At 42.0% G+C, this 14,498-nt stretch overlaps 1 protein-coding gene across 3 annotated transcripts; it reads right to left on the bottom strand.

The window, feature by feature from the left end:
- Nucleotides 1-316: 316 nt before the first annotated feature.
- Nucleotides 317-13,572, bottom strand: LOC105191907 (kinesin-like protein KIF12). Of its 3 annotated transcripts, none has more exons than XM_025305719.1 (16): nt 13,121-13,564; nt 11,629-11,845; nt 6,870-6,962; nt 6,702-6,780; nt 6,198-6,410; nt 5,477-5,614; nt 5,198-5,339; nt 4,759-4,853; nt 4,373-4,514; nt 3,471-3,589; nt 2,855-2,959; nt 2,618-2,747; nt 2,292-2,517; nt 1,988-2,132; nt 1,470-1,681; nt 317-1,039 (listed from the first exon to the last, which is right to left on the bottom strand). In XM_025305719.1, exons 2-16 carry the CDS (start codon nt 11,835-11,837, stop codon nt 604-606), a joined length of 2,484 nt encoding a protein of 827 aa, XP_025161504.1. In that variant the 5' UTR covers nt 11,838-11,845; nt 13,121-13,564; the 3' UTR covers nt 317-603. The 3 variants fall into 3 exon arrangements, with proteins under 3 accessions (XP_025161504.1, XP_011153981.1, XP_011153984.1); XM_011155679.3 differs by having other exon boundaries at nt 13,125-13,564; XM_011155682.3 differs by having other exon boundaries at nt 975-1,055; nt 13,125-13,572.
- Between the last annotated feature and the right edge of the window lie 926 nt (nt 13,573-14,498).

The raw sequence follows: 14,498 nt of genomic DNA, 5'->3' as shown, positions 1-14,498 counted from the left end.
GATCAACAAAAAACATACCCACCATTTTATTTGAAATTGCATCCACCATTTTGGGGGTACATAAATGCAATGATATACTCTAAATCTTAAAAAATGCTTTAAACCTAAAATATATTCTAGATCTCAAAAATATTGGAATAACAAAATTTAACAGAATATAAAATTTAACAGAATATTAAAGGAATAAACTCGAGAGGTGCCCATATGTGTAATATTTTCATTTCATCTATTTTAATTTCTCGCGAACTTCAATTTATCTATACTTTATTTTGTAAACAACTTATTTTTTTCTCTTTTAGAGTCTTTAACGAAGATATATAAACTAAGACTTTATTAGACTTCATTTGACAAGTGTATCGAGAAGTATATATTACAATTAAGATTAGGCAATCGTACATGATTTAACAATTACTTAACGTTAAGTCGACGACAATTCATTCGGCCTGATTCTTTTTGCTTATTCAGTTAATGCGTGGCTAGTCGATGAGTTGAAGTAATATTCTACACGACGTTTGTTTGAAGCAAATGATGCTTAGAATCAAACTGCCACATTTAAGACTAAAAGTATGCTTAGAATATGGTTCATTATTCTTATAATCCGTTCTAAAAATGCCCATCTTCGACGTCGACAGAAACTGGGCTGCCGAACGCTCTTTGCTCATCCCTGGCTGTGCCGACATTTTTCCTGTCACTTCGAGAGGACTTCCGATCCTGCGATGGTTCCAGTGTGCCAAAGGATGATGTGTGCGATGATATCGGCGGGAAAGGTGCTGTGGGAGCGACTGAATCTGCAGTATTGGGAGCAGAATTCGCACTCTCCTCCAAAGGTCCACTCAGGATCGAATCAGGTGATCCGTTGTTGAACGATTGCTCGATCGACGCCACAGCGTTGGTGGTGGTATTGATATTAGGTGTAGTCGTGCTTGTGATATTATTAGTGATCGTAGTATCACCTGCAGCAAGCTCACTCGATCTTGTCGATGGAGGCTTATTCTCTTCAGGAACTGTCGAGGTGCGTCGCACAGGCGTTTTTCGCTGACTGTCACCATGCATGGCTTTAGTTAGATTAGTTGATTTTGCTCAAAATTGAAATGAATAGGCAATATGCATCAAAAATGGCGCTTTTGAGAATGACATGTTTCATTCGAGATAGAATTCAATTGATAGACTTTTGGAGTTGACATATAAAATCAATTTTCAATATTATTGAATTCTTCCGAATATAGAAACATAGAATAATTAAAGTACTATATTTGATGCGACTTAATATGATCATATAATATAAATTACTACATCTGCAAAGAAGAAAGTATAGTTTTCTTAAATCTTTACAAAAAAAATGAAGAAAGTATATTTGCATATAATTATGATAATGTAAGTGAGGATATAAAGTATAGAAGACAAAACGATAAAAATCGAGGTGTGAGGAGTCGGAGGTAAAAGGACTATTCTTTAAGAGGGTTACTTACTTGTTGATATCTATGGGGGAAATTCTTTGTTCCGGACTGATCATGGGCCGATTACTATTATCCCACGAATTGTGACGACGATGGTTATTCTTGTCTTTATAGGCTTCGGCAATATTGTTGTAACTGCCGACAATTCTACGTTTGTCGAGCTCCTTTAACACCTTTTCTGGCATACTACCAGCTGATCTGTACAATGCACTGTTGTTCGTATGCTGTACAGGCAAAACATACATTAATGACATGACACAGCAAGAAATAAAAATAATATATAAAATGAAACAAATAATATTAATAGTTATAAATATTATGACGTGATAAGATGACGATGTAGAAACGCAATTATTTTTATAACAACGACTTTCCTAAAACATTTGTAAAGTTTCACTTTTATTAAAATTTTACGTTTCTCTAAATGTTAATAAAAATATTTAATTTTCTATGTATAAGTTAATTCTTACAAACATAAATTATCATTATATTATATATGTATGCTTCAGGTAGCGAAAATGTGATCGTACCCGCGAAAAGGAATACACTGGGCTAGGAGCAGCGTTCGGATTGGTCCAGACATTCGTCGCGCCAGGTACATCTTCGTTATTATCGTTTAACAATTCCGCCGAGTACGAAGGTCGTGCTGGTATTATAGGTGATCGACAGCATACCCTATAGAGAACAGAATAATAAAGTACAATAATAAGATGTGGCGTGTATGTACAAAATATTACGTAGAAGGTGCAAAGCACAAATGGATTGCGAATTTTAACTTTTACATCAATGCTCGAATAATCGCGAAAGTTGTAACTAATGCTGTCGTGAGCTTACGAATTCACGTCCTCGAGTTTCTTCAACAATCTTTCGTTTTCTCGGCAAACGAGTTCCTGGTCCCGTATCACTTGGTCCCTCGTAGCGTAGAGTTCTGCATTTTCGCGTCGTAGCGCTTCGTTTTCGGTTATATATGCGTGTATCAACTGGCTGAGCTCTGAGCTCTCCATTTCTGCCAATTTTTCGAGATCCACCGGTGGTGGTGTTAGGGATATTAACCTGTCGGCTGCAAAACAAATTTTTAGAATTAATCGATAAAAATGGTATGGGAATAAGTGTATAACTTTTCTTATCATTGTTAATTAAATAACTAAGACGAATAGTACTTTTAGATTCGCTGCGAATCTCATTTTGAGCTTCGGTACTAAGATTAAGGGCAATCCTCAGATGGTCGTTCTCGGTCTGAAGAGCTCCGACTTCGCGTTTTAAGCTGAGGATCAGAGCCTCGCGTGGGTCCTGAAAGTTACATTCATTAATTTCACACAATTATTTTTCTTGTAGATCAAAATTTGTTAAGGGAGAAATTACAGATTAAAGATTTTTCTAAGATAATTTATACTCACCATTACAACAATGGGTTTCGTAAAAATCTTTTTGGCTCTTGCAGCGTACCTCAAGGTGTTTAAAGTTTCGCTCGCATTCGAACGAGCTGGTGAAACACAGGCAATCTAGAAATAACCATAGTAATTACAGTGCCTCTTTAAGTTAAGTTCCATAGATAAGAATATTTTTAATAATAATTGTTTTCCATTATTACATAATGATACAATTCAGATAATCTAATATAAAAGTTTTTATTATATTTTTACAAAGTTAGATTATTTCTTTTTATTTTTTATATATATATTTTCCTTTATTTTTTATCTTCTTCAATTTCCACAACGTTTCAAAACTTTATTTTTAAGTATTTTTAAGTATTAGAAATTTATATAATTCCTCATTTCATTTTTATCTTCACTGATTTACTTTCACTTATTCATTCTTCTTTAAAACCCGTTAATCTTCTTCAGAAGATTAATAGTCCAAGTTGTAGCGATATTTAAATAATCCGTTTATGACCGTAATATATTAACGTTATCACGTAAATAACGTGAATGTTTTCAATGTTGTTGTGGAAAGACTATCGCAAGATCGATCGCCGTTTAAAAGCCGTCACAACAGTCACTCTTATCTATTTACCATCAACGTAACGCCATTTCCGGCAAGGCTGTCGGCCAAGAGCTTCGTCAATTTGCTGTCTCGATAAGGAATATGGCCCCCTTTCCGTTTTCCATCGCTCAAGGAAGCGATGCAGTATCCTACGCAAACACAAACATCAGAAAATATATCTCAGAGTGTTCGATATAATATTTATAAAGTATCCAAGCAATGAGTTAAACACAGTAGAATACGAAATAATTAAAAAAATAATTAACAAGTTGCTCTTAGCTTTACGATGCGTGACTGTCTTTACCTTGAAACTGTTATTTCTCGATTGTTGACGCAAGTGTATCGTTTATGTAAAACGATGTTATATCTAGTCAACCGAAATACCGATGTCTTTGTAGCAATCACTATCTATCTATCGCATAGTAGCTGATAAAAAAACGAGAATACCAGGAAGTGCGCGAAATAAAAATTAACCCGCGAGAAATCTTCGTCTCTGCATTTCGCAGGAAATCGCGAGTGGAATCGCAAAAGTTCATCGATCAATTTCCTAGGCGGAGGGAGGATACGCGGAAGCCACGTCTTTCCACATGTCAGTAACTTAATAGTCCGCTATCGATTTCTTCAGCTATTCTAAATAATAGACGCGCCGTAATTTCAATGTCAAGCGGAATCATTTTAATTTTGTTCGTCAATAAATTATAATTGCTATTTACGGCGAGGTGATTGCAGAACGACGTGAATTTCTTGAATTTATGCATAACGTACTGCGATTAAGCAGCTTATTATTACAAATCGAAGACGTGATAATGATAGACGAATAATTGAAATAAGTTGTTATGATACTTTGTCATGATTGCTCTGAAATATTTTTATATTTTTTTTTTCATATTTTTATGACACATATACACGCACATATATATAGATGAATTTACCTAACACCATAAGACTCTTGTTAATGTTGTTCGCTTCTTCCAAGGTTTTGCCCTCGCTTTGAGTTTTCTTCGTCATTTCGCTCCCAGCGAGGTCCACGAAATTAATCTTGCCTTGTTTCGAGATGAACACACCGTTCTCCATCTGGAAATAGATACGTTCTCTTTAGTTTTTGACGTAAATTAATTTGATCACTCGGGAAACCGAGATGAGATAAAATAAACAGACGAAGCAGATTTTTGTACTCTACGCTATTTTTAATACATTCAACGTCTGTATGTGTGACGCTCAACGTTTATTTTAATCATGTCACGAGGGATATATATATATATATATATATATATATATGACAAGATGAAATCATAAAACTGTTGAAATATTTACTCACTGCTTGTTCCGAAGTTATATTTACAGTCAAAATCGAGTGGCTCCTGCTAGAATATTCGTTCATATTGTGCGTACCAATAGATCTATTTCTCATTCCTGCAAAAATGATAATTAAATTTTAAATATAATTAAATGGTATTATAATTAAATAATATGACATGTATAAAATAAAATGCGCAGAGCAAAATTTTATCGATTAGCTAAGATGTAAGGAGATAGAACAAAGATGTTGAATAGAATTCAGAATAGTTACAATTTTACGATTAATTTTTTCAGAGAAAAAAGATCAGTGTGGAACATTAATGAAAAATATTTCTAATTAAATCCGATAGTTATCCGAACGTCAGTTTCAGGACGCGTAGATAAAAATTTCGATATTTTACGAAATTCAAAATTTTATTTCATTCCCTATTGAGATCTTCTGCTTATTAAAATTGTACCTTCTTCAAGAACCGCTAGAAGATCATCCAGCTCTTCGCATTCTACCGTGAAGAGATTTTCGACAAAAAAACCGCGTGTCTTCTTACTCCATCGAACCGCCAGTGGTTTCCTCGAAGTGCCGGGATTTAAGAGATCTATCACCTGTTTTTGAATTAATTCATCTGTCGTTTCATCGCCATTATTTTTACAAGAGAAATTGTTTGTACCATGCAGATTATTTTATCTCGGTGTTTCGATTAATTAGCAAATTATTATTTTATATCTTCAAAAAATTATACCTTCTCATTATAAATTTCCAGGAAGGAAGCTTTCAACACAAAATTGCAGTTTTCCTGTTTTTGAAGGACCTTAAATAGGTAGACGAAGGAACGGAAGACCAAACCGTGGTCCTCCGAGTAAGGATTCATCTTTTCGAACTGTTATGAAAAGAATATATTAATTGCAAGGATGTGTTGATATATTTTTCATTCAACTCGTCATTCAATTTTTTGCTCTTTTATCTCAAGAATACATATATATTGTTTGGCTTTCTCATTACTTTCAAGGGACACTCATTGTTAATTTCTTTCAAGTCCCGCTGTTTCACACGATACTTACGTGACCTATCGAAATTTTTTAATAACGCGTTTAATCGAGAAACGGCATTACGTGTGACTTGGACGCGCTGTATTATCTACGAAAGACGATCAACTTTAACCTTCCGACTACCAGTACGTAGGTATCGATCGTTAACGTCACCGTACGTTTACGTATCCGTTGTCTCCTGCATGTAGAGACGGCCGCGTCGCATCGCTATTATAAAAAAAAAAGCGTACTTCGCTTCAAACTTCAAACTTTTCGACGTAGTCGTTTTTAGCACTTGAATATGATATTGTGATGCGCGAAGGACGATCGATTCTTACGAATTGAACCGAATTCCTGAGAATGTCGAAAATGCGAGGTGGATTTTTAGGGAACGAAAAGATTAGAATGAAGAGATCTCTTTTCTCGTTCACTCACAAGTCTCGGAGGTCCGGTCAGCGTGTGTGTCTTGCCACTTCCGGTCTGTCCGTAGCAAAACGCGGTGCAGCTGAAGCCTTCCACCGCCATCTCGATGAGGTTCTTAATGCCGGAGTACTGCAGGATATCCTCCTGCGTGGCGTTGGGCTCAAAAACCACATTATAGGAGAATAACTTCGGTTTCCTGTCGCCGCTGCTTGTGATCGCGTCGCACTACGAATATTTGCGAGATGGTAAATACAGGATAACGTAAAGTAACGCTTTTACAGAAGCTTGAAGAGCTTGGAGCAACGACGAAAACTGAAAGAGAGTTTGAACGCGGAACGGACAAATTCCTGGGCGAAATTCCTATTCGAAATAACGCCTGTGAATTTATTCAGAATAAATACCATATATCAACGCGTTACGTCGCTCCACCCAAAGCGTCTGCAAATGTAACGCGATCGAACGAGATCGATTCCTCGGCTGAAAAATCTCGGGATAAAACTCTATCTTCGTACTCACGTATATTTGGCCGTCGCCGGGAAACTGCACGACCATCTCGTCACCAGCTTTAATCTCTTTATTATTGAGCGGACGGACCCTGCGAATAGCGACGGCACTAGTGATTGCGACGATAATTGCAGCTTTATTTTAACCCGGCCAACATTAGAACGAATCGAGGCTAAATACCTGACCACGACGTTTATGTTGTTCTCTGGAAGTAGATGTTTGGTCGCGATTACCCGTCTATCGCCATCTATCAATTTTTCGATGCTACCGACCCTGAAAGCACACACGGCGATATTATATATTCGGCACACGTTACCGTTAGTATTCTATCACTGGTCTAGTTTGATCTACTTTCGACATTTACGGAAGTAACCACCCCTTTCCTTTTTACCCATACAGTAATGTAAGATCATACAAAGAGTATAGGGGGACGGGGGGGAAGGAGAGTCGGTCAAGTTTAATCGTATATTACATTTAAAGATCACCCCATGGTGGAACGCGAATTCCACGAAATCTTCAGGTGTAATTCTCCCGAGACCGATATCGTCGTTCCGTATGAAGTGTTGTCCTCTTTAAAGGAAAATAATCATCGCTCGTTGCTATTTATAGCAACCGAAAGCGATTAATCATCGTTGAAATGAATTATCTCCGAGGACCGCGAATATCGCGCGCCATTGCGTGCGTTTTCTTCGATGCACGATTAAAAATTCCCCTGTGGCCGGTCGCCGGCCGCGTCAACGAAGCTCTTATAGTTATTAACGGGGTACGCGCGTATCAACGTCACCGGGAAGCGGCGGTTATTACTATTATTACACATGTAATTGCTCCGCCGGCCACGAGGCGGTTCTATTATTAAATCGCCGGCGATCGGCCGGGTAATTCCACAGATTAGCGGCCGGCGTTCCATGAATGCCCGATGGCGAAACGTTCGATATCGATACGGAACTGTCCAGTCAATCGTTCGATTGACCTCCAATCGCGCCGCGGCAACCCTCATAATTCACGAAGCGTCTGCCGATCGAAGCGCATTCGCGCGCAACGTCGCGCGCTATATCGCGTGTCCGGCCGGCTTTCGTTCTCTCGCGACGCCGAAGCGAGCAAACCTCCCCGAAGTCGCGAGAGACCACCGATGATGATCAATGATTCAGGATCTCGGGGCCGGTATCGGTAAATATCGGGTCGTCGCGTTGATCGCTCCAACGGCAAACGTTCCGCGTGCCGCGTGATGATCAGTGAAAAATGACGACAACGTAAGGCGGCCTCTTAAGGGAAATTAAGAGGGAGCACAAAGATATTCGGAGTTGATGACTGAAATTACGTCAACGTTCAGCAGGCAAGGTCTCAGGTTTCGCAGCCGGGGCAGGGCAGCTGATAATTCCCGCCGGGCGTCGCCGATCGTTCAGTTTCGCGCTAATTTTCTTACGCCTCCTTCGTTATGTTTTATTAATTTCGCCAAGTTGGTGCGAGAGGTGGAGAGAGTGAGGGGTGACTGGCACCTGTGAGAATAACCGAGGCGCTACGATTGGCATCGCGAGCCCGATGTATACGTATGTGCGAACGCGACCTTACCACATTGTGAGCGTCCGCAGCGTACAACAACAAAAAAATCGCATGCGGAATCGCGTCTGGAATCGCCACTTCCGTATCGTAAAACCGAACCGGAGCCTTTTTTTCACGCTGCTAAAATGAGACATATCGAGCGTCGTCGCGTGCGAAAATGACGAGCTACTCGTATCGGAAGGTATTTATCTGTTTGGCGAAAAAGAAAAATTGCTCTCCTCTCGTGCTATTTTATCGCACACTCGCGGACGAGGTTTTACGATCAGCAAACGCGCGCGTTTGCGTCATTTATTACGGGGAAACGACTAAAAATTTTCATTTGCTTTATCAACGTAGCAGTTATCGGCTGTACTCACGGCGCGTGACTAATGAACTCGATCTAGCAGATCCGCTCGATTCCATCGCGCAATTTTTCTCCGGTCTCGCTTATCCCGTCAATTTTATTAACTCGCTAATCTCATTTGGCTCTTTTTACTTTGTGCAGATTCCGCGATCCGCGATAAGGCGAGCAGGATTTGTGCACGTATATAGGATTATGCGTGGCGTCCCTTTCTCCGCTCCACACGTGTGTGAATCGCGTGCTGGGTGAGTCATTGTTTAAGTTTTTACAGTAATTGTCGTACTACGCGCGAGCGCAGTCGTCACGTACGTTGCCCTCGCCGAACTCGCCGTAATCGCAAAAATCGTTCGACTCGTCTCGTGATTCGCAAGTTTTCAGTGTCTTCTTCCGGACAGTAATTAACACGTGCGCAGACGCGCACAATGACAACGGACACACAGCGCACGTTTACGGCAGTATTTCGATGTGGCTTATCGATTGCGGGACCTTGCGACCTCTTCGTAGTCACAGCCGCCGATAATGACCACGCCGTATACATAGGCACATAAATATCGCCCGCGCCTTCATTTCTCTTTCCTTCTCGTGACTGTGTGCGTATATATTTTACATACGATGATGGGGATGGGCTTTTTCATGGTCACGGCGAGCAGGTCACACATGAGATTAAAATGACGCGCACCGTTCAAACAGAGTCGCGTGTTTACTGTAAATTCCGGTACGCCGATCACTGCGAAAGAGGCATCGCAATACAGCCCGTTATTTGCAATATTGCATGAAATATTTAAATTTCTTCAGAATGTTCACGTTCGCGTGATACGAGTCGTTTCGCAGTTTATCGGAAAATCGTACGCGGAATATATTCCCCTGCGTTATTCTCGCGCGACTCGAGCATCTATCTCATCGAGCAGAATTTTAATCGTATCGATAATAACGGAAACGAAGAGAAACGCAATTAGACAACATTAAGATGATGAACTCGGAGCTAAACCGCACATCGCTGCTGTTCGATCGCTTCATCAGATAAGTCTTGTGGAACAAAAAGCCTCTAATTGCTCTTATCTCTCGTGTGAATTTGCACCATTTTAATCTCGGTTGCATCGGTGATGTAATATTTTACAATAATATAAAATTTCATATCGACCGGCCAAGAGAAAAAGAGGAAGGGAGGGACACACACACACAGAGAGAGAGAGAGAGAGAGAGAGAGAGACCGCAAGGTCTCGTAATCGATAGACAACATTGGAGCGTGCTATATACCGTAAATGTGCATATATTCATTGTCGCACGCGTATGTTGTTTTACCTAGTGACGAGCGTGAGGTGGAGTTTACATAGGCACCCCCACGTAAAATTGAATACAAGCTCACGAAGCTCGCTAGTTACTGTCTCTCTTAATGACGTGGTGTCGTCATCTCTGTCCCAGATCTTCCGGACGATTTCCAGCTACCTGTCAATTTTTCGCGCCGGCTTTTCCCGAGAGCGCGTCTTTTTCTCGCGAAACCGCGACGAATCGACCGGGCAATTTTCCAAATGCGAGACTGCTGCAAGTGTCGAGATTAAACCCGGCAGGTGAACGTCCAGGGTAAATGGGAAAGCAATACAAATGTAGCACAAAATGTTTCGGGTTTCATAGATCATCGCTCGTAGGAACAATGGAGCTAACCGATTATGTAACTTTATAACTCTGTATCGAGGGAATTCTTTTCTCGCAAATGTGGGCGAGCACCATAATCGCCATAACGCGCTTGTATCTTTCGGACTTAAGTGGGACACTTACACATCTTCATTGGCAAGCTTTCTTACTCGCTTTATCGATCAATTGTTTGCTCTTATTTTGCGCGAGCGGATCGATGTGTATAAAATATCGAGCAGCGATCGTGTGCGGCTGACACTTTTCCGCCGGAGAGAAAATCACCTCAATTTGTGCCCGTTTGTGATATCTGTTAATTCTCTACGTGTGCCGCGCAATCGCGCGTCGCGCCGATGTTATCGACGATAAATCAAAACGTGGTAAAGTACATTCCGATATGATCGCGCTAAATCATTATTTATCGCGTATTTGTACGAACGCTCTGACCTGTCGTATATAGATCACGTCGAGAAGTTTCTTTTGTCGACTTACAGAACAGTTTGTACGCGAAATTATCGCTAAACGAAGAAATCTCACACGTGGGAACTTTGGGCGAGAACTCCATCACGCGACTTCCCGAGCTACTTGCGAAAAGCGCCACACAATTGCGGATTCCCAACTCGTTCGCTCGTTATACTTAATCTACGTCTCCGACTGCGTCGTCGTATCGATCGCCCGCGTGATTACGTGAATTTGTTTCGTGGTAATTTTGTCGCCGGGACGTTATTACGCGCGTTGCCTCCGACGTGTTCGTCGCGGCGCGAAAAACGCGTCGGTACGTTTCGTCGAAGGAACGACTGTAATCTGTAATCGGAGGAGCCATATCGTGAATTCGCCGGCTAAGCTTTCCATTCAGATCAACCCTCCGATAATCCGGGGATTTCCGATGTACGAAACGAGAAATTTATTGGACGGGACAAACCATCGAACTACTTCTCGGAAACGTATCTCGCGTTTGTAAGTATAATAACATTCATTTTCGCCGTGTCCGTTCTCGATATATTTTATCTTAATGTCTCTTTTGTTTCCCGCGAGTAATTTCTGCGTTAATTCGCGGTGAACAGCCGGATGACTTTTTTATCGACAGTCATTTCATCGCCCCAGAGAGAGAATTTCAATCATTCGATAACTACACAGGGTGTTCCCGGATTAAGCCGAACGTTTACTTATAGAACACGCTAGCGCAATTTGACCGTTTGATTGTGAAACTATCTATTTTCTCTTTTCATTCTTCTCTAGCAAATACATCTCCCTCGATATTGTTTCAAGTCGTCGAGAATCGAAATTTCTCCCGCTCACCTTCCGCGTGTTCAAATCTCTCTCTCGACGAGTCACGAAAGGTTCGCGACCAGAACACCCTGTATAATTCCAACACCAAACGTTACTTTCGATAGTGTTGAAGGCACTCACTCGTTGCCCTGTGATTGCAGAAGCGCACTTTTCCCCTTTTCCTTGGCATTGAAGCTGCCGCTCTTTCCTGGACTATTTCCTCGGGAACTATTCCGCTCGGCGGGGCTGTTTCCTCGCGAACCCCGGCCTTTCCTTCTCCTCTCGTTCTGCCCATTTTCTCGTGATGGGCTCTGACCGCGCGTCGGAGACGGATTTTTCACCAGCACCATCCGTCAACCTGAGCGCAAACCTGAGCGTTAAGTTAATTCGCAATCGGTGAAGACAGACGATCATGGAGAAGACCGAAAAAACAATTCGGGTATTAGAAAATCAAGAATGACGTGCCGGAAGAGGCAACATCGCGAGGAATTCCACACGAGACGAAGTCAATCTTCTTCTTTTTAATCGAAAAAATGCAATCGTCTCGACACAGTTCACTCGCGTGTCTTTCCTCTCTTATGAATATAAAATCATCCTTCAATTTTAGAATTCGCGTTGAGACAGTTGATCTTGCGAATGTTGAGTCTCTCTGATGTTAAAGAAGCATTAGGTTAACGAGATGTGTTACTTAGAATTGCTCTTATCTCCCGCGAATCTTTTGCCAAATGTGTAAATTCGACGAACATTTGCGCAATCATCATGCGTGTACTCAACGGTCGGCTAATTACGAACGTTCGCTTCAGCACTCGATTCGTTCGCGAATCCTCGCTTGCGATGATAATTAGCTATTATCGCAATTAGAGCGAAAGTTGCCTCGAGAATTGCTCTGGAAACTGATTTGGAAACGTGAATGTGATAAACGCGCCGGTCAAATGAGAATGCATTTCGGACGAGCTCGATTTCATCTGTCAGTTCTATCAGGATAATTAGATTAATTGTTACTCATTAGCAAAAATATCGATGCGCTGTGGGACTGAGATCGCGCCGCGGAAGCATTGAAATCACCGACGTCGGCCTTCGCGACCGCTCGAGGGATGAAATTTGCTTTCCTCCCACGGAATGACATCACCGTTCCGAAAGGCCGCGTTTCGCGCCAAGAGAAAGCGAGCGGGCGAGCGAGTAAACTAATAATAAAAACATTTACATGATTCATTAAAATGCAGATCGCAATTTCCCCGCCTACTGACACCGAGAGAAAGAATCGCGAAACTTAACGACCGATTAAAACGACGGCCCGTCCCGAGCAAATTGCGGCACACAAATGTACCTGAGCGTCTACCGCGCTTTCCAAATTTTATTATTTCCTTCCCGATGGAATTTATTACCTCGCGATGAACGCGACGAACGTCGTGGCTCGCAAAAATAAGAGAATCGCTCGCGTTTTATTATGATTATTATTATCAGCCATTCGTGAAAAGCGCATTCGAGCACAGCGAAGAAAACGTTCATCTCTGGCTGACGGAGCAGCGGAGGAGAGCTTTCATAATTGAAGAGATCGCTCATCGATAAACCACCACAGGCACATGACGTCTTCAAGGGTGTATAGTCAGACGACTGACGAAAGCGCACTTACTTACATTCGCAATCTTATGTATCGTCCGGAAAAAAATGTCCTTTGCACCTCCCCGACACTAGAAGCGCCACCCACGACGGCAAACACGCACCCCTGTCGACGAGCGAGCGACGCAATTTTTCTCTCTTTTTCTTCTCTTCCCAATCGTGAAATTCGCGGATCGACGGAACAGAAGAAAAGCGATCTACGTATCGTCGGATCGAGGCGGAGAACTCAAAATCGCGAACATCCCGCGCGAGATCGAGATCGAAAAGCGACCGTGGAAAATTGTTGGGAAAACCGCGTGCTCTAACAACAACCGCCGGCGCCGTACTGACACTGCCATCGGCGATGGGGTGAGTCTTGACCCACCACGAGGGTGTAGTTCTCCCTACTGTCGGTGTCGCGCAACGCGATCGAAAGCAGGCGGTCACACGCGTGGGTGCTCGTCACAACACCACCACCACCTGCGTAGTTGCTAACCTGGCCGCCTGAAATCAACCTCGCCGCCCGGTACGGTCATCGTCCACGTGGACGATGGCTTGGAGTTACCTTGTCGCGAACTTGACATCGCTACGACAGCGACAGCGACGATGTGTTTACGCGATGCCGAATGGTGTCGGTGACAGCGACTTGGCTTTGTTTACCTTACCGACTAAAGACTGCTCCAAGACGTACCGACTCACCTGTCGAAGAACAATGTAAACACATGACTCTGTTTACTTTCCTGCCCTTCATCCCGTTCTTCTAGTTTTCCACGGCAAATTTCGACCTTTTCGCTTCGGCTTCTCACGGAGCCAGCTCCTCTTTGCGATCATACTTGCTTGTCGCGATATCGCGAATTTAATAATTACGATAAGTGGAAAATATATTGTTATTCGCGTTTCTATTATATTAATAGTATTAATATTTAACAATTACCACATATATTGGGGCGTCGTAATTATCATCTCGACTACTCGCCGGGAACGATTTTGAAAAATATTTTCGTTCCGTTCGAACGTGAGGTTCGAAGTGGTAGAGTACGGTAGACGCTAAAAATACAAGCGGATTTCTCTGCGAGCGGTTTCCGATGTCGAATTTCCGGGTTGCCGCACGATGCATAATAAAGTTGAGTGCACTCGATTATCCTCGAGACCGTCGTTTGTATTAGACGAGGGAACATGCGCTCGCCTTTCCACTCGTCCAGATATTACTCCCTGAAACGGCTTCTTTGTGCGCCTTGTGCAACACCGGATGAAGGTTTTACGGTAACCAGAAGACGGCACAATTTGTCGCGCTACGTCGACGTTGACGCGCTGACAAACGACGAGCCCGAAGAAAATCGAGGGAGCTCGTTTGCGAAACGTCGCAAAACTATATTTAAAAAAATTAATAAATAATCATACAATAAAAGAAC

The sequence above is a fragment of the Harpegnathos saltator genome, unplaced genomic scaffold (genome assembly GCF_003227715.2).
Source record: "Harpegnathos saltator strain DR-91 unplaced genomic scaffold, Hsal_v8.6 scaffold71, whole genome shotgun sequence".
In the NCBI taxonomy this organism is placed as follows: domain Eukaryota; kingdom Metazoa; phylum Arthropoda; class Insecta; order Hymenoptera; family Formicidae; genus Harpegnathos; species Harpegnathos saltator.
This window is presented reverse-complemented; position numbering and strand designations above follow the sequence as displayed.